The following is a 20,879-nucleotide window of genomic DNA, read 5'->3' as shown; positions in this document are numbered from 1 at the left end:
AGGATCGACCTGCAAACTCGAATCAAATTTGATTTGAGTTTTTTCATCCGAATTTTATTATTCCAGATGCCACCAAACAACTCCATAGGCTAAAACAGCAATTTGGCAGGTTTAAAGTGGCGAATAGTCGTATTCAAATTCTTAAAGGGCCAGTAGATGATAAATTTCGAAATTCTAATTTTTTTTAAAATCTAATTTTAACTAATCCCTAGTCAAATTACACTAAAATAAACTTGAAAATTCGAACTTTCACTTCGACCCTTGATAAATCTCCCCCTTAGTGAGATTTAAAGGAAAATTTATCAAAATGTGAGATTTGAGCTCACCATGGAAAATTGCCCCACCCTCTTATTTTAAAAGAGTATTTATCAAACGGTGAACTTTAAATTTCACCCATTGATAAATACACTTTTGGAAATCCCATAGGAATGAATAGATGGTGGCCGGAGTATATTTCTGTGTTATTTTGATTATTCTCATCAATAATGAGAATAAGAAGCCTGCGTTTTCTGTGGATAAATACAGGTATGAGATCTGTTATCCAGAAACCCGTTATCCAGAAAGGTCTGAATTACTGCAATCCTGTCTCTGATAGACTCCATTATAATCAAATAATCTGAATTTTAAAATATGATTTCCTTTTCCTCTGTAATAATAAAACAGTACATTGTACTTGATCCCAACTAAGATAGAATTAATCCTAATTGGAGGTAAAACCAGTCTATTGGGTTTATTTAATGTTTACATAATTTTCTAGTAGACTTAAGGTATGAAGATCCAATTTATGGAAAGACCCCTTCTCCGGAAAACCCAAGGTCCCCTATTTATATTTTAGATAAAATTATGCCACGTGCTAAGGGTACTTGTTTTACAGTGTATATAATATTCAAAGACTCATGGCTGCTCATCAATGTCAGGGGCGCGCCGCCAATGAGGCGAGCTGAGACGCTCGCCTCAGGCGGCAACGCCGAAGCGGTTTCCAGGGGCGGCAAAAAGACGCTCCTGCACCTTTAAGAGCCGAATTTCCGGTTTTTAAACCGGAAATTCGGCTTTACTAATGCGAGAGAGCGCAATTGCGCTCTCCGCATTAGTGTTCCTGCCTCCCCTCCCGACAAGTAAGTCGGCGAGGGGGGGCGGCATTGCAGGAGCCGCCTCAGGCGGCGCTTAGGTTCGAATCGGTGCTGATCAATGTGATATATATATTTCTGAATTTTGTCAAATATTCATCATATAGAATGCATTTTACCTATTTTTTTTTCATAATAGTTACTGCCTTGAACATTGTTATTATGAGACCAGATATGGCCCATGACAAAAATTTGTCTTGTATGTTATTTCCCAAAGGTGTCTCTATAAACAATGTTCAGTATGTGCACTTTCTTTTTAAATTAGTAGTAAAGCTGCACTTGGAATACCACAAGGAAGGCTTATTAGTTTTCCTTCTTATTTAGGTAATAAAATATTCCTTAATTAACAAATATTTATGTTCTCTCATATTTACTTTTATTTGTAAATATTTAATATTATCCAAATTGCTTTAATTGCTTTTTTTATTTTGGATCTCACAAGATAAGTAAAGAAAGAACAATGGAAATAATTACAATATGTTATGGATGTGGAGAGGGCACAAAGTCCCGGGGCCTAGGGCGGCATGCTATCCAGCCGCATCCCTATAGAGAACTAGGGACACACAGCTTCCCAATGCTTCTGCATAATGCAGATGGATGGGTGTTAGATGTCAGGGCCGAAGCCTCCGCTAGGAGTTGCGGACCAATGAGGAAGCAGCAGGTTCCAAACACAACTCACGGTATCCAAGGGGTTAAGAGGTAGAGTAGTCAATCCAGGCAAAGGTCAGTTCAGGCGGCAAGGTTCTTAGTCAATGTAACAGTCAAGTCAAGATCAGGAATCAAGGTCAGAAGGGGGCGGGGCTGCTTGCGAATGTGGAGGGATGGGTGTTAGGTTTCTGAAGCAAACACATCAGGTTTACCAGTGCAGAGCAACACTACATGATATATGCATTGCTTTAAAACACTTTAATTTTTTGGTGTTACTTGCATCTTTTATGGGCAGATTTTCATGCCAAAATGAGCATGATGACATTGTGCATTGACATTGCACGTAGACGCTCCACGTTTTGATGCACCGGCATCATGATGCTTAGCACGTGTAATGCGCCCGCATCATGACGCTGCACATGTTTTGATGCATTGGCATCAGAACGTGCCATGTGTGTGGCATGGGCACCGCCATCTTGCCAGTGGCGCCAGAGCGGAAATGAGCACCGATTGACGTTCCTTAAGATCACGCGGCCTAGTGGAAATCCGGCCCTAAACAATAGTATCAGTTACGCCTAAAGCTAATGAACATTAGATTACATGCATGTTATTACATTAGAATAACATACTGTATATTGGCATCATAAATCTATAAAAAATAATTTTATATTTGTCTCTTATGTTGTGGCTAATGATGGGGGAATCTGCCCCACTTCATCAAAAATGTTACAAAACTGAAAATGCATTGGGCCAGTGGATTAAATATAGAGCATGCAGACCCCAGGGTCAGGGGGGTGAACAACACTAAAGTTAAATGGAAATCTCCACTTCCCGGCCAACCTCCTAATTGAGAGCTTGTAGAGAGGAACAAAAGCCGATGGGCAGATCAGGGTGGCTGTGCATGCTGGGCCCCTCTTAAGGGTACATTGTTACACCACAGCATTGGGCCTTTATCAAAACCTTTAAAAAAAACTTTTTTTGCTGCAACTTTTGCACCGCACAATACAATAGAGTCTAAGGGCATTTGTTCAAGTTGAAAGCTGTCAAAATTATTTTGCCCATTGCTAACTTGTGGCCTCATACTCTCAGTATCAAGACCACAATTTAAGGGGGAGGTCCCCATAGGCTTTGCAATCTTTTTTGGGTCGAAGAAAAATCATTCGATTGATGGATTAAAATCCTTAGAATCGAACGATTCGAAGGATTTAATCGTTCGATCGACCGTTTTTTCGTTCGATCTAACGAATTGCGGTAAATCCTTCGACTTCAATATTCAAAGTCGAAGGATTTAACATAACCCTCGATATTAACCCTCGATATTCGACCATAAATAAATTTGCCCCTAAGAGTGGTGGCACACACTCCGATTCAGGGAGCTTAGTCGCCCAGTGACAAATCTACTCTTTTTCAGGTGACTAATCTCCTGAAATGCCTCCCCACCTGCTAGAATGTGAATCGCCGACGGGATGGCACTCGGATCACTTTATTTTCCAAAGTCGCCTGAAGTCTCCCCGAATCCGAGCGTGTGCCACCACCCTTAAAGGCGCTGTTCACCTTTGAGATAACTATTACTATGATGTAGAGAGTGATATTCTGAGACAATTTGCAATTGGTTTTTATTTTTTATAATTGGAGGTTTTTGAGTTATTTAGCTTTTAATTCAGCAGCTCTTCAATTTGCATCTTAACCAATCTGGTAACTAGGGTCCAAATTCCCCTAGCAACCATGCATTGATTTGAATAAGAGACTGGAATATAAATAGGAGAGACCTGAATAGATGGATCAGTAATAAAAAGTAACAATAACAATACAAGTGTAGCCTTAGAGAGCATGTTTTTTTTAGAAGGGAGCCAGCGACGCCAATTTGAAAGCTGCAAAGAGTCAGAAGAAAAAGGCAAATAACTATAAATCTATAAAATAATATAAAATAAATAATGAAAACCAACTGAAAAGTTGCTTAGAATTGGCTGTTCTATAACATAAAAAAGTTACACCACCCCTTTACGGTATGAAGATCTAAATCATGGAAAGATCCGTTATCCAGAAACCCCCAGGTCCCGAGCATTCTGGATAACAGGTCCCATACCTGTACATTTATTCTGCATTGTCAAAGAAAAATTTAGATCCAGTCTAAGCGTCTGGCATGTAGATTCGCACACTATTTCATGTCAGTCCTGCACCAGAATCCTTAGGGGCTGATTCACTATGGGTCGAATATCGAGGGTTAATTAACCCTCGATATTCGACTAGGAATTGAAATCCTTCGACTTCGAATATCGAAGTCGAAGGATTTAGCGCAAATTCTGCGATCGTACGATCAAAGGATTATTCCTTCGATCGAACGATTAAATCCTTCGAATCGAACGATTCGAAGGATTTAAATCCAACGATCGAAGGAATATCCTTTGATCAAAAAAACTTAGGCAAGCCTATGGGGACCTTCCCCATAGGCTAACATTTTCTTCGGTAGCTTTTATCTGCCAAACTAGGGGGTCGAAGTTTTTTTTAAAGAGACAGTACTTCGACTATCAAATGGTCGAATAGTCGAACGATTTTTACTTCGAATCCTTCGATTCGAAGTCGTGGGCGAAGGTAGAAGTAGCCCATTCAATGGTCGAAGTAGCCCAAAAAATACTTCGAAATTCGACGTTTTTTTACTTCGAAACCTTCACTCGAATTTAGAGAATCGGCCCCTTAGTGTGTAATTATGTAGCGGATTTTACAGCCTGTTCCATTGATGTTGTAACTGTCAGTCTGTCAGCAGAAGATGAGGAAAATAAGATCAGAAAACAAACAAAAAATTAAATACCCCAAGTTTCACAGGCTGTGGAATAAACTGCTTTAACGTGATCTAATTTTATACAGGAGAATAGGCCTACTGAAGTCATGCCAAACGGCACAGATTGTGTATTAATTCTGATAATGTTTTGGATTATTTCTGAACACGTGTGAGGAGCACAGCCAATGATCCAATGCTTAGCTAAGGGTAAGCAGCATTAGTGATAGTGACACTTCTGAACTAATAGCAGCTTTGGATAACTAACAGAGGAATATTCCTAGCTCATGTACATACACTAACTAGTGGATCAGCTCTTAAAGGATAACTAAACCCCCCAATAATAAAAAAAAACCCTATCCACTACTCTCCCTGCTTCCCCCACATAGATAATTACCCCTGAAAGTGCCCCAATTCATTCCTCACATATAGGTGCAGAGTCAGCGCAGCAGAGCTCATGGGCGCCATCTTCCAGCTCTTTGGTATTTTTCGGTAAGTGAACACTGTATTGGCGCATGCACAGTTGGAGCAGTCTTCTGGTTTTGTAGCAATTGTGCATGTCGAAGTGAAGGAAGAGGACCCAAAGAACACTGAAGAGCCGGAAGATGGCGCCCATGAGCTCCACTGCACTTACTCTGTACATATACGTGAGTAATGAATTAGGGGCACATTCAGGGGTAATTACCTATAGAGGGGAAGCAGGGAGGGGGAGGTAGTGGGTAGGGGGTTTTACTATTGGGTGGTTTAGTTCTCCTTTAAAGTTACCAGGAGTGGCTTTTTGCCTCCTCTGTCAACCTGCGGGTGCTGCTGCCTGAAGCACATTTCTCAACTGGCTACATGTCTGGACCACGCCTGTAGAGATTTTGTCATGTTTAGGGGCAGATTTATCAAGGGTCGAAGTAAAAATTCAAAGTAAAAAAATTTGAATTCCGTTTTTTTTGTGTAGGCCAAACTTCTATTCGAATTTGAAAAAAATGTGACTGTTCGATTATTGAAATTTATCATGTCCTATCTCTTTTAAACTTCGACTTCCACCATTCGCCATCTAGAACCTGCCGAATTGCTGTTTTAGCCTATGGGGGACCTCCTAGAATTTGGTGGACTTTGAAAAATTTAAGTTTTTTGGGGCAAATACTTTGTTTCGAATTTGATCAAATGCACTAGAAATTTTTTTAATAAATTTAGATTGGTCTTTTTTATTCCAAGTTCAAAAAAACTCCTTTTACTTCGAAATTCGACCCTTGATAAATCTGCCTGTAAGTGTTGGGAACATTTAGGGGTATATTTATCAAGGGTTGAGTTTCGAATTGATAAAACTTCGAAATTCGATTTCAAAAAGGACAACCGAAGTGTCAACGTTTTTTTTGGGTCGTACGATCGAAGGAATATCGCATTCGATCTATTTCGATGCATAGTTTTTCCCCAAAAAAACGTTGATTTCTCAAAGTCCACCAATTGACTCCATATGGGTTCTAGGAGGTCCCCCATAGGCTAAAACATCACTTCGGCAGGTTTTAGATGGCGAATGGTTGAAGTTTTAAAGAGACTGTACATGATAAATTTCGATATTCGAATCTCAAAGTTTTTTTCAAATTCGAATTGAAGTTGGACTATTCCCTAGTCGAAGAACACAAACAATAGCTTGAAATTCAAAGTTTTTAACTTCGAAAACTCACTTCGACCCTTGATAAATCTGCCCCTTAAAGTATTACATTTGCATTAGATAAGCTAGCTTATATTTACATGGGCTCTACCAACTCAAGACCACCCACCACACGGACCATCCCTTCTCCCCAATCACAGCCACAAAGTACAAAGATATGCGGTATGTAATGCGGGGGGGATTTGCCGCTAAAGTGGCCCTCTAGTTCATAAGGAGGGCCCTTGAAGTTGCATCCCCGGGGGGGCCTGGACGCTCCAATCTGATCCTGAATATAAAGTTTGTATCTGTGATCTAGTTATTTTTCACATTTCAAGTGACTGAGTTTTGAGTTTTTATTTATTTTTCTAATTTTTACAAAAAAAAAATTAGAAATTTGAATTTTGATAAATCTGCATGTTCTGTGACATAGTTAACTTACAACTGATCTACTCCTTTATAGATGAATAAAAACACAAATATGTCAATGGACATCACCTGACTGTCAAAAAAATAAAAAATAAAAACACAAATGTGTCTTTTAAAAGAAGTATATTTTCTTCACAATATTTTATATGAAGAAAGGAACCTTATGAGGATGTTTGTTGTTGAAAAAGTTATTATGTTTAATCAGATAGCAATGCGAAATATGTTTGTAAAGAATCTTGAAAGAATCTTTTTTGTGATTATATGAAAAGAAATATATAAAAAGCAGCAGTATATAAATGGAGAACCATCAGAGCCCATCATAGTCCACAATGACACACAGCAGCAATCTGGATCCCCTGCTGCATATTTATAAACATAAAGTGGGTATAATGATTGCAAGCTAGGATGGGGCCACACACTAGTGATGCCAAAAATAAATGCGCACAAACATGAAGTACGAAGAGAAAAAAAGACAAATAACTGCAGAGAAGCTTAAAACTGATCTATTTAAAAAAAAAAACTATTACTGTATAAAAGAGTAGCCGGTTTAAAAAAAATAAATAAATAAGATATATATATAAATATATATATATATAATGATATGTATATGTAATTGGTTTTTAATTTATATGCTTGCTTTTTTATGTTTAATTTTTAATACTTGTTAAATTAAAACTATCCCCAGACTTTAATCTTTTTTTTCCAATAAACATTGTTCAATGCTTTAAAAGCTATTTGTCCTGGTCTACTGGGTATATCCCAAAACTCTTATAGGAATACAGGAAGGCCATTTTCCACAGAGTTCATTATAAACAGTATTTAGTTTAATAATGTCCTTTTTTTCTGTTATAATGAAACAGTACCTTGTACTCAAACCCATTTTGGTGGCAAAACAATTTTATTGGCTACTATTATTATTATTATTATCAGCCTTTAGGGTTATAGATGATAGATGCTATACAGGTATGGGACCTGTTATCCAGAATGCTCTGTATGCAGAAAAAAATAGTCAGCACAACCTTGTTAAATCTTCTTACTTTCTTTGGATGGGTGCAAGTTCTCCAGTGGCCACTTTCCACCAGCTTGAAAAAGGGCCAAATGAGGCCTGAAACGTTGCGGTAATGCCCGTCACTTGAGCAATAAAGGCATTTTAACTTCTATTACAATTGTGGTGCTGTTCATATCGTATCCAGAATGCTCTGGACCAGGGGTTTTCCAGATAAGGGATCTTTCAGTAATTTGGATCCCTATACTTTGAGGCCCATTTATATAAGGTTGAATTTCAAATTCATGTGAATTGTATTTTTTAATACAAATATACTCACAATTTGACTGGGAGGTTATTTAAGAAAATATTTCAATGTCTAATATTCGATTGAATGGTTCCGACCCAAAAATCCAAATCGTATTCGATTTGTATTTGGTTAGTACGAATCAAGTTTTTCTCCCGAAAAAAAAAATTGAATGTCAGGAAGGCTATTAACATCAGTCATTGACTTATAAATGATAAATTGACTTGGCAGGTTTTAGGTGACAAATATAAAAATTAGGACTGTTTCCATGGTCGAGGTATGATAAATCTCACATTCGAATTTACATGTGAAAAGGGGGATTAGATTTGAATGTGTGAATTTTGACACTAGAAAAATTTGACTTCAAATTCGAATTTACTATTCGACCCTTGATAAGTTCAAAGTCAAAGTGAAAATTAGAATTTTTAAAAAAAAAATTTGGGTCAAAATTATTATTATTATTCAAACTTGATTCGAGTTTTAATTCGAATTTCGAGATTTATAATACTGTACAACACAAAGCAGCTAGTTATATTTTCAATGGTCTTAAAGGCATTTGTAAGTGCAAGTGCATTCAATTCAGATTATTGAGTGAAATTGCTTTTTAAGTAAAAGTTAACGAATGGTGAATGTCCCAGTAGCTTCCATTGCTATGTTGTCTAACTAGGGCCTTTACTGACTAGTTTCCCTACATGTTTCTGGCTGAGCATATCATAGGCCAGATATGGTAAGATGACCTTGACACAGCCTCAGCCCGGTAATTGAAGGTAGGACTGATATCTGTCCTATTAAGCTATACAAGTAGCAGGGCACCAACCACCCATCCTACATGACAAATTGTGGGGTTCTACTGCAATAGTTGTGTGTGTTTGGATCATTCATTGGATGTGCTGGATGTACAATCGTGTGTATTACTCAACCAGTTATTGACACCCACAAACAGTACAGAGATCTTTGGTTATTCTTGCTTGCTCACATTTAGGGGCACATTTACTAAGAGTTGAATATCGAGGGTTAATAAACCCTAGAATTTGACCCTCGAAGTAAAATCCTACGAATTCGAACATCGAATTTGAAGGATTTACCGCAAATCCTATGATCAAAAAAACCTTAGAAAACTGATGGGGAAGGTCAACATAGGCTAACATTGTACCTCGGTAGGTTTAAACTGCCAAAGTATGTAGTCAAAGTTTTTTTAAAGAGACAGTACTTCGACTATCGAATGGTCGAATAGTCAAACAATTTTTAGTTCGAATCATTCGAATCAAATTCGTAGTCGAAGGTCATAGTAGCCTATTCGATGGTAGAAGTACCCAAAAAAATATTTAGAAATTCTACGTTTTTTTACTTCGAATCCTTCACTCGAGCTTAGTAAATGTGCCCCTTGGTGTGATCACTTCAGATTTTGATTGGCCAAACATGCACATCCATGTTAACACTTAACAGTATTTTATACAACGTCTGAGCAAGTATGGACAACATTCTGTAATCCCATGCTAAATTAAATGCAAAACCCCATTCTCGCCACTGATGTGATCATTGAAAGATGGAATGTTCCTGGGTGAAATATCTCTTCTTCAGGAATGACATTTTGCATTCGTACACTGTGTGGTTTCTATTTATGAAACTATTTTGTTAAAGGGCATGTAAAGGCAAAAAAATAAAATCCCATTTTTACTTTCTTTAATGAAAAAGAAACCTATCTCTAATATGCTTTGATTAAAAAATGTGTACCGGTTTTATAAGAAACCTGACTGTATGCAGTGACATTCTCCCTTCATTTACTGCTGTGGATAGGAATTGTCAGATGGTCCCTAACTGCTGAGCAGGGAAACAATCATACTTATGAACAGCAGGGGGAGCCCCCGCCTTACTTCCCAGCCATGCAGAACTCAAGCAGCTTTGTTTATGACGATCCCTAAGCAGCCCAGACCACACTGAGCATGTGCACAGTCTTAGTATTGCAAAGATGTATAACAAAGTTACAAGATGACAGACCCTTGTGGCCAACTTTGAAAGCATAAATTATTTGTTTGATTAGGCTTGTGGTGCAGTAAGTTCATGTTTATATTTAGTATCCAAAATACAGCATTTCTAGCCTTCTTCTATTTTAGACTTTATATGCCCTTTAAAGGAGATTTGTTCCTAGGTGTCCATGGAACTTCTGGATGACATATTGCTTTGACCCACCACCCTTGAGAAAATATTTTGACTTGTGGTTTGCATGTAATAAAGATGTGCTGTGCAATGTTAGAACTGTCTGATGAATAATATTACTTTTCAAAATGCTCTGTTGCATAGAAATGATCCACACAAATAATAACCAAATGTGATTTTCTTTTAGGATCCCCACAGAAACCAGTGTCAACAAAACAGGACTGCGAAGAAATAAAACAAGAAAAAGTAGAAGATAAAGGAAGTGAAAGTGGAGCTTCGTGTAATGATTTGTCTACATCAAGCTGTGATAGCCAATCAGAAGCCAGCACCCCCCAAGAGAATACACCCGCTCTTTCACAATCGGCCACTCACCAACCAAATACCTTAACTTTGGATCGTCCTTCCAAGAAGAACCATGTCCAATGGGTACAACCACAAGAGAAACGTAGGAATAGTGAGCTCTTTCAAAGCTTAATTAGTAGGTCCCGGGAAACAAACCTTTCTAAAAGGAAAGTATGTGAGAAACCAAGCATTGAAGAAGAAATGAAAAAATGTATACAGGAGTTTCAAAAAATTAAAATACCAGATTTTTTTCCTGAGCAGAAACGCCCATGGCAGATGGAATTACTAAAAAAATATGATTCATAGGAAGATTTAAAAATGCATCCTTTATGTATGTTGTTTGTATCTTGATGCAGCCAATGTATTTTCTTCATAAGGACCTATACAAGAACACATGGATTCCTGCATATGGATCATAGGGTTCCTTTATGTTCCACACTTTGAGATGTCAAAGATAATAACTTTGTTGCCTGGAAGCAGTTTTAAGGGGAAAGCATTCTGCATGACTTAAATTTTACAAGTTGATAACTTTTAATGTCACCTTTGTATTTAGTATTGGGTTATCGAAATAACTTTTCACTTGAAGCTGTTAATATGATTTTTTTTTTTTTTGTGAAAATCTTTATGATACAAATGGCAAGTGTAAATTCAGTAGATATGATAAATACACATTTCCTAATTCATGTAAATGTGAATGAAATAAAGCTAGTACAGTGATCAGATTTCATGGAGATAATGTTTAATTTAAAATATATGTCCTGTCCTTTTTTTTTTTTACTTTAAAGCATAGGTAATAAGGGCACTATTATACAAAAGTTGAGTTAGGACATTTGCATGTGTAGATACAACATTCTAATAGATCCCTGAAGGTAATAAGCCTTGAAGGCAGGGGTCAATTACCATTGCAAGTGCCATGGTCTAGCTGCAGGTTGCATTGTGCGCCAGATAATAAGAAATAATAAAATCTAGCACAATGAGCCATCAACAGCATCGGAGGATGCAAGCCAGTTCTGTCTTGGTAGCTTAGGTCATTTACAGTTGGGGGATGTCTATGTCCCTTTCGATGCCTGCTCCTCATGAATACAGTGCTGCTGAATGCAGGCACCACTGGGTTTTTGGGGGTAGCTACAGGTCTCGGCGCACCGAAATGGAGCACAAAGGCCTACGGCAATTCATTAAAGGGCATGTAAAGTCTAAAATAGAATAAGGTTAGAAATGCTGTATTTTGTATACTAAATATAAACATGAACTTACTGCACCACAAGCCTAATTAAACAAATAATTTATGCTTTCAAAGTTGGCCACAGGGGGTCACCATCTTGTAACTTTGTTAAACATCTTTGCAAGACTAAGACTGTGCACATGCTCAGTGTGGTCTGGGCTGCTTAGGGATCGTCATAAACAAAGCTGCTTGAGTTCTGCATGGCTGGGAAGTAAGGGGGGGGCTCCCCCTGCTGTTCATAAGTATGATTGTTTCCCTGCTCAGCAGTTAGGGGCCGTCTGACAATTCCTATGCTACATCACATGGGTGGGACTATGACATGGTGATCAGCGATTGGCTGATCGCCATGTCAATCAGGGGAGATGCTGTCCGGTTTTCCTTATTTGGAAAATTGGGCAGACTGTCTTGACCTGGGCAGCCCTTTTGAAAACCAGGTTGTCCGGGTCAAATCCGGACAGGTGGCAACCTGACAAAGTCTTTGTACCTACCAGAAATGTGCATGTACCGCAACAATAACCCCTAAAGCCTCCAGCCTATCACATCTTTGTTCCATCCCTAAGCTGTATGTAAGTAAAAATTACAAACAAATATGTTTGGTCAAAGGAAGGCAAGGGTTTAATTTCTAAAATAAGAGTTGCACCAAGAATATTTTTAAAATTATACTATAAACCTGAAATGTCCCACTGATCTATGACAGATGAGACCTTATGTGCTCAACAGCTGCCACTGCAACTTCTATTCTAGTAATATTAACATTTTATTGTATTTTATTTTTGCATGCATGATTATGTATTAAGTATTTAGGGTGTGGGGCCAATGATTATATAGTGAATAAAGTACCCCCTCTTGTAAAATATAAGGATATTATAAGTTACCGAGGAGTTTCATGACCATATAAAAACACGAGGCCGAAGGCCGAGTGTTTTTATACAGGTCATGGAACTCCGAGGTAACTTCTAATATCCTCATATTTTACAACTGGGGGTACTTTATTTATTATAATACACAAGTTTCAGTGAGTCATGTGACAGAAATGACATCACTACTCACCGTTTATAAGGATATAATTTACAAGGTATTCATGGCTCTTGTGTATTATAAAGAGGAGAAACAAAAATATGAATTCAGCCAGATGTATTCTGCATTAAAAAATGTATTGTGGTTCAGTATGAGTCTTGTGGAGATTAACTTTCATGCATAACATATTTACCACAATTTCTTCGACCATAATGAAAGGAGTGACTGAAAATGTCATTAAATAAGGCAGCATAATCCACATATTTAATTCATATTGTGCCCCACTTTTGACAGCACTATCAGAAACATTATTTATACAGACAGAGGATACTATAATCCACTTTTATACATCTCGCCCTTTGTGTTTTGCCAAGAATAATGTACAGTTGCTTTATATTTGGATGAATAATTCTGAGGGGGTAGCAGAGTCATGCTGTACTGCTATACATCCAGATACTGTATCTTGTAAAGCATTTTATGTTAGTCCCGGTGCGCTGCTGTCTAAATCAATTTTATGTCTGTTTCAGTCAGTTATGTATTTTTATAGGTCCCCGTGAGCTGCACAATATTATGACCTCAAGGAAGAGATTGTTTTTGTTGATGTACACTGTCTGCAAACCTGAAATGTGATAATTTGCAAGGATGAGATGCACTTTACAGTTAATTATTAGGATATTTATGATCTTGAGCTGTGACTTTTATTATACATTTGTGTTAATATCCAGCAGCAGAAATAGAATCCATTAGGAAGGGTTGAGTGTGTCAAATATGCATCATTTTATTCCAAACTAGTCTGTTGTCATGCTGATATTGGGATGAGTAAAATAGATAATAGTAACAATTTTTTTGTATTACATAAAACACTGTGCTATCCCACCGCCATCCTCCATCCAAGTGGTTTGCAAATTATACAAATAAAAAGTTTTGGTCCTATGCACCGAAAGAGAAAGACAAAGCAGGGATACAGAGAAGTGGATATGCAGTCACTGTGCTGTGATGATACTTAGCCATAACTTATATGCATAAAATATCATTTATATCAACATATGAAGCTAATTAACACAATTACTGTACATTTCCACCTCACCATTGTTGTTCAAGAAGAGGATGGACAAATTGAATCTCCCTGAATTACTGCACCATATGATGCAAGACTGTAAGACTGAGATGTTGGTCTTTCTAGGATCTATCTTTGTCCCAGGGATTGATGGATATGTTGGAGGTTGTTCTTTAGTAACAAAACATAGGCTTCTTTTTGTTGTTTATAATTACCTGATAGATATCAAATCTTACATACTCAAAAGCATTACACAGCCATAGTTTATCTCTCTATTTGCACTTCAGACTGCAGGGAAGGAATAACAAAATCCCCCCCTTTCAACAATTACCCAAATAAAAGACTCAGAGGCTAACTTGTGGATGATGGCTGGTCACAGTTTTATTATCATATTTTATTCAATGGTCCCTGCACACTTATAGGGGGTTATATACTAAACTCTGAATGCAAAAATCACGAAAAATGTGTGATTTTTTTTTATAAAATCAGACTTTTTAAAAAATCACAAATTTTTCAGAATCTCTTGAACCCCCGAGGATGGAAAAGTCAGACCTGCTGAGGTTGCATATAAGTCAATGGGAGAAGACCCAATGATTTTTTGATGTGCACTGGGTTTCGTGCAATACCCCAATGCCAGAGTTTTAAAGCAAAAATCTGAGATTTTGTGTGAAAATCAAAATCATGAAAATCAGATGAAAAAGCAAAATCGTGAAAATCGGATGAAGAATATAATAATAAATAAGCGTAAAAAACCCAAGCGGATTTGATCGGAGTTTGTAGCAGAGAATATTGAGATAAATTCGGACTGATAAAGACCCCCATAAACACATATTTCTATAACCGACTTAACCATTTATTATATTATTATTTTCAGACCAAACCAAGAGCAATGGGCATGTGAGAACAACTATTTATTATAGTAATAGGGAAGGATTAAAAACTTTCCACTGTGCTCTTTACAAACAGTGAACCTAGTAATACATTAACAATGATTTGCCACTTAAGAGGCACAGCTTATTATTGTGCTACATTGCTCTCCTAGTTTTGCTTCCTCTACACTGTGGCTACAAGACAAATGTATTGAACCCTGCACCAACATAGTTATGCTTATGCCTAAATGAGTAGCCTCTCCAACTAAAGAGACAGACAAGAAAAGTACTGGTTCAGGTATGCCTTTGAAGTCCAACATTTGGCTGGGCCACATTGATATAAGCCATGCTCCATATTTATCATGTTCAGCAAATATATATATTTACACCCGAACACCACCTTATTGGACTTTTATATTGGGCCTACAGAAGTATCTAGGACACAAGTAGTATTACTTGCAAATCTTATCATAAATTGATATTAGGCTGGGCCTCCCACACAAGATTCTAGATCCCCTAGTTTAGGAACCACTACACAGTGGAATATAAGGATATTATAAGCCACCAAGGGTTACATGACCATATAAAAGCACAGGTCATGGAACTGTGAGATGACTTATAGTATCCTCATATTTTTTAACAGGGGGTACATTATTTGTTGTACAGGTATGGAATCCCTTATTTGGAAACCCATTATCCAGAAATTCCTGAATTAAGGAATGGCTATATATGTGGACTCCATTTTATCCAAATAATCTAATAATGTATTTCCTTTTTTCTCTATAAGAATAAAACTGCCAATTGGGTTCAATTAATGTTTACATGATTTTCTAGTAGACTTACTGTATGAAGATCCACATTATGGAAAGGTCCAGAAAACCCAGGTCCTGAGCATTCTGGATAACAGGTCCCATACCTATAATACACAAGCTTCGGTGAGACAAAAATGACATTATTAAGCTCCGAATATAACTAATGCCATCAATAAGCAGCATTTATACAAATAGAATTTACAGGATATTCATGGCTCTTGTGTTTAATATGTGTATTATGGCACCCCCCCCCCCCATATCACAATTCATAGGATAAGCCATTTCTCCAAAAACCTAGATAGATGTCCTAATCTTGATTTGTGCACGTTCACTAATCGGTTCTGTTGCTGTTACATGTATAATTCAATTTTAATAGCAGTTTCCTGTGTAGAAATAAAATCACTAATTGTAGCAAGCTGCCAGAGAGAAATAATGGTAATGAATCAAGTGAGCAAATGAATAGAAATTGGGAAGCTTTACTTTTCATAGCCAACGATAAAGTCAATTCAGATTCCATCAACAACCTGCAGGTCTCTGTGAGGAGTAGCCTAGTAATGTCCGTTCATTAGTTATTAATTCATTCTGTTATGCCATGACATGTTTTGACAACTTCTACCAGCAATATCTCTAAATAAAAATAAAACTATGCATGGAAGCAACCAAATCTCAATGAAATTGGAAATCAGTCTAGATTGTACCTTTTAGTGACCTTCCATCATTAGGCACCTAAGTATTCTAATTTGCAAAATGCAAAGCACCAAGGAAAGAGTCTTTACAATAAAGGCAATGCATATTCCCTGCTAAAAAATTGTGTTGATACAGTATTAAACAGCACATGATGAAATGTAAACATAAAAAATGTATAAAAAAATACTTTAGTATAAAAATACTTTAAGCAGAAGGTGGCTTCTTAATGTACAAGACAAATAGAAACTGTGCATTAATCCAAAAAGGAAACATAACACATCAATGGCCTCTCTAATAACACATCTATACATATTATGGTACACACACAGTTAATGGGGTTTAATTACAGGGATATCCTTGTGCCCTTCTAATTACTGTGATTCCTAAAGACCACACGTCAACCTAAAAATTTAAATTCGGGGGAAAAATAAACCATTAGACAAGAATATATAGAGGACACATGAAAATGCCAGTTACAGAACACTCAGATACTTCCACTATGATTAGCACACTTTTTATTAACAGTGAAATCAAATGATAGCTTTGGTTTCCAGTGGCGTAACTACCAGGGGTGCAAACTGTGCAACCGCACCAGGGTCCCTGGCCCCTGCACCCCTGAAGGGGCCCGTGTCCTGGGAAGAATATAAACAGCCAAAAGAAGTTTTTTTTTTTTTTAATCATCTGAACTGCCTTGCAGGTAAGGGGTGCGGGTTGGAGCTAGTACGCGCAATCGCTTACATGCACTGTGTATCAACTAGACTAAAGTCCTCCAAGGATTGGTGGTAGACTGAGTGGCCTACTTTATAAAACCAGAGTAAAATGTTCTACCAAATTCAACCTACTTATCCACCATCCCACACCTGTATTTGCCTACCCACTATCTGCTCAATACCATCATCTCCTGCAAGAATATAATCTATTGCAGGACCTGGAGAAATCTGATATAAAGAGTTTGGTTAAAACATTAAGGGGGGTTATTTACAAAAATCTGAAATTTCTTACTATTTTCTTAAAACCAGTTTGACCAAACTCCATGCACATTTTTACTGTATTTATTAATAAATGAACTTGAAAAAATCTGGTGCAGGAAAAGAATCGATAAAATCTGGATTGTATGATTTTTTTCAGATTTGACACCCAAAAACCACAAATTATTCGGATTATTGTACGAAAGCCAGCGCAGATCATGATGTCTTTCAATTGTTAACAGCACATCTGCAATTGACTCTACATGACCTCAGCAGATATGAGATGGAGTACTCAGACTTTTAGTAGCATTGGGTTTAATAAATCACAAAAAAATCAAGTTTGTTTTTCCTCTGACTTTAATAAAAAAAAAAAAACCCTAAATATGTCAGGTATTCCATAAAACTGAAATGCAGATTCCTGAAAATTATACATTCTGTCCTCTCCTGAATTTTGCTTTTTTGCTGATTTTAGTGGCCATATTATTTATTTTGTAATTCCAACAAACCTTCTTTGGTACAAAATTGTAACACGTAACAAATATGCCACGGTAACACCAAGTTTTTTGTCATGTGTTAAATAAGAAAACATGTAATCAAAGGCACAAACTGTAACTGAGTAAGAAGTAATAGCATTTGTTCTGTAACATAACATTTAGAGCCTAGGCTGTAATATTTCTAATGCAAGCCACAATTTTAAATTATATGCTGACATTTGTATTAATATGGCATCTTGTAAATGAATGAAAGTTAATCTAATTCTTACACTCTTATCTACACTCCATGCATTTTCCTTAATCAAGTCCTTTGTTTCCCATTAAAAATGAAATATTAAAATGTCATGATGCTAACTGAAAAGGGGATGCAGGGAAAAACACTTTTATAAGGTTCTCTTAATTCAAGATTCTGTATATCTGTTTATCTGTTGACTAAGGGGTCTTTATTAATGTTCAAATTCGAATTTTTGGCAGAATTAAAAAAATTTTAGTTATATTTTCAAAAACTCAAATGTTCGGTATAAGTACAAAAAATGTGAAAAACTCGAATGTTAATCTTCAGCATCTTAAAGCTTGCAAGTTCGTGTAGAAGTCAATGGGAGTCCTAGGCAAAATTAAAGCCATTTCTAGTGATGTTTGAATTTGGGTACGAAAATGCGCCAGCGTCCATTTTTTTTCTAACGCAAATTTTCACGGCAGTTTCACGAATTTATTTACCGGCAGTGAATTGCGGGACTTTGCCGCGAATTCGCACCTGCCGAATAAATTCCCCCATCACTATCCATTTCCATAATTCAAGATTTTCAAGGGTCTTTAAGAGCTTTCATAACATATAAATACTAAAATAGGAAAGTAAATAGTGAAAAATCAAAAACCAAAAGAACAAAAAAAGTTATTAAAAGATGGTCTCTTAACAAGGTAACCCCCAGTCCAAGGATTTGTCAATTTTTTGGGGGAAAATATAGAGCATTCAAATGTAGTAAGAGGTCATCTGTGCTTCAAGTGGGCATTTACTAATAGGCTTCACTCGTAGGCCACTTCAGGCATGAAATGCATTAGGCTTACATACAGTATATCCTAATAAATACTTTTTTACTTTCATAAAATACCTTTGGCTACTGCTTTACTACTGGATGACCTCTTACTATACTTGAATGCTCTATCTTTTTGAGCTTATAAACTTACAAATTTGAGGTTTTTTTAGTTTACAAACTCATACATTTAGGGGCCGATTCACTAACTTCGAGTGAAGCATTTGAAGTAAAAACACTTCGAATTTCGAAGTTTTTTTTGGGCTACTTCGACCATCGAATGGGCTACTTCGACCTTCAACTACGACTACGACTTCGAATCGAAGGATTCAAACTAAAAATCGTTCGACTACTCGACCATTCAATAGTTGAAGTACTGTCTCTTTAAAAAAAACTTCGACCCCCTAGTTCGCCATCTAAAAGCTACCGAAGTCAATGTTAGCCTATGGGGAAGGTCCCCATAGGCTTGGCTAACTTTTTTTGATCGAAGGATATTCCTTCGATCGTTGGATTTAAATCCTTCGAATCGTTCGATTCGAAGGATTTAATCGTTCGATCGAAGGAATAATCCTTCGATTGTACGATCGCACTATTTGCACTAAATCCTTCGACTTCGATATTCGAAGTCGAAGGATTTCAATTCCCAGTCGAATATCGAGGGTTAATTAACCCTTGATATTCGACCCTTAGTGAATCAGCCCCTAAAAGTGAGTTTTTTTCCACAATTATATTCAATGGCGTTTTTTTAATTTCCGATTTTTTAATAAATAAGAAAACATTCACATTTTTAAATCTGAAGTAGAAAAAACCCTCCAAAACCTCACAAATTTGACTTTTCATAAATAAGCCCAACAAAATATCAGTACAAGTACACTGCATCAATTGATGCAGACTCCTTTGGGAACCCTGTAACAGAGCCAATATATTACACTGATATAAAAATTAGGGGTACTAGTTAACAATAAACACCCATGGTAAAGAATAGTAAATTGCTATTTACCTGGGAACAGACCTATTTAACATCTCCAAAGTCCAACAATGACAATTTAATTATGCACTCAGTAAAACATTTTAGGGATCATTTATGAGTGCCAGTGTAGTGGAAAAAGTGCAGTTGTGGATGCAAGTAGCCATGTTTTTTCTGATCTTGGTTGTGGTGGTAGCTCCAAAGTTCCTTTGTTTCAGAAGGCAGACTACATGAACTTCATCTAAACAGATTGGTGGGTGCCAGTGCAAGGAGAGGCTTTAGATGTACCTTTACTGAATGGCGTTGATCCTATAACAACAGTGCCAAGAGTTGTGCTACAGCAACTGTGATTGCAGTTTATAAATCAGCCCTAAAGTATTTGAAAATTTAGCTGAACAGTCAGAAGCCCTACTGAGGAGAGCAAATATGGTTAGAAGCTAACACGGCTGAGCCTAAGCGACCGGGCACCCTAGGCATCCCAGCTGTCTACAATGTTCCCCATGCTCCCCCTTTATGCGCACACATGACCCATAACAGAAGAAAGGGCATGGGAATGAGGGAAGAGAGCAGCTGAGAGCAACAGTAGGGTAAGGAGAGGAGAGTGACGGGGTGAAGAAGAGAGTGGCAGAGAGGAGTGAACACAGACTATAGTTAGGCAGAGCCTTTAACAAGTACTTGCCCAGTGCCCCCCCCCCATTGTTGCACCCTAGGCAGGTGCCTCTGTTCCAGCCCTGGAAGCAAGGCATCAGCTGTCAGCAAAATTGTGAGGAACATGTACTGTGGAGACTGGACTGCAAGATATTTGTATGGTATACCATCTTGAATAACATCTAAGCTTTATGATAAGGATCTGTTGTGCATGTACAGAATAGAAAGTCTGTGATTTTAAGAACCACTGTCTCAAGTTACTGCAAGACCTGTAACATATGAGATTATTTCTGGTGCGGGGGGAGGGATTCTGTTGTCACCTATTCACACACTATCCTTGATTTCAAGCTTGAATACATCATAAAGCCATTTTAATGAAACTGCTGACTTTAACTCAGAGCTCCTTGTTCCACTGTTTGAAATTGCAAGTGTCACAGTTACAGGAAACACAGTAATGTCTTTGCATAAGATATAGCAAATGGTTCTATAAGCAGTATTTAATCTTTGCAGAATTAGTTTCTCTAGCTGAGATATTCAATTCAGGGTCTCTGGCTTATCTTGAATTACTGTATAGGCCACATGTGTGTGTATATATATATATATATATATAGCATTGATCAAAAAAACTCTCTATATAGTAATAATTTTTCAATATCAACTTTGTCAAAATGATATTATTTCCACAATCGTTATCATC

The 20,879-nt window shown here is 37.2% G+C and overlaps 1 protein-coding gene across 3 annotated transcripts in view; it reads left to right on the top strand.

The window, feature by feature from the left end:
• Positions 1 to 11,132, top strand: part of LOC108705937 (BTB/POZ domain-containing protein KCTD8) — a 55,611-nt gene extending 44,479 nt beyond the window's left edge. The window contains exon 3 of one of the 3 annotated variants that reach the window (XR_001933947.2): positions 10,256 to 10,343. Coding sequence is in view for 1 of the 3 variants with exons in the window: in XM_018242680.2 (XP_018098169.1) it covers positions 10,256 to 10,716 (461 nt within the window). In the remaining 2 variants the exon portion in view is untranslated. Of the gene's footprint in view, positions 1 to 10,255 lie in introns of all 3 variants that reach the window. The other 2 variants (XM_018242680.2, XM_041579454.1) reach the window with 2 other exon arrangements.
• Positions 11,133 to 20,879: the final 9,747 nt, after the last annotated feature.

Source organism: Xenopus laevis, chromosome 1S (genome assembly GCF_017654675.1).
Source record: "Xenopus laevis strain J_2021 chromosome 1S, Xenopus_laevis_v10.1, whole genome shotgun sequence".
In the NCBI taxonomy this organism is placed as follows: domain Eukaryota; kingdom Metazoa; phylum Chordata; class Amphibia; order Anura; family Pipidae; genus Xenopus; species Xenopus laevis.
This window is presented reverse-complemented; position numbering and strand designations above follow the sequence as displayed.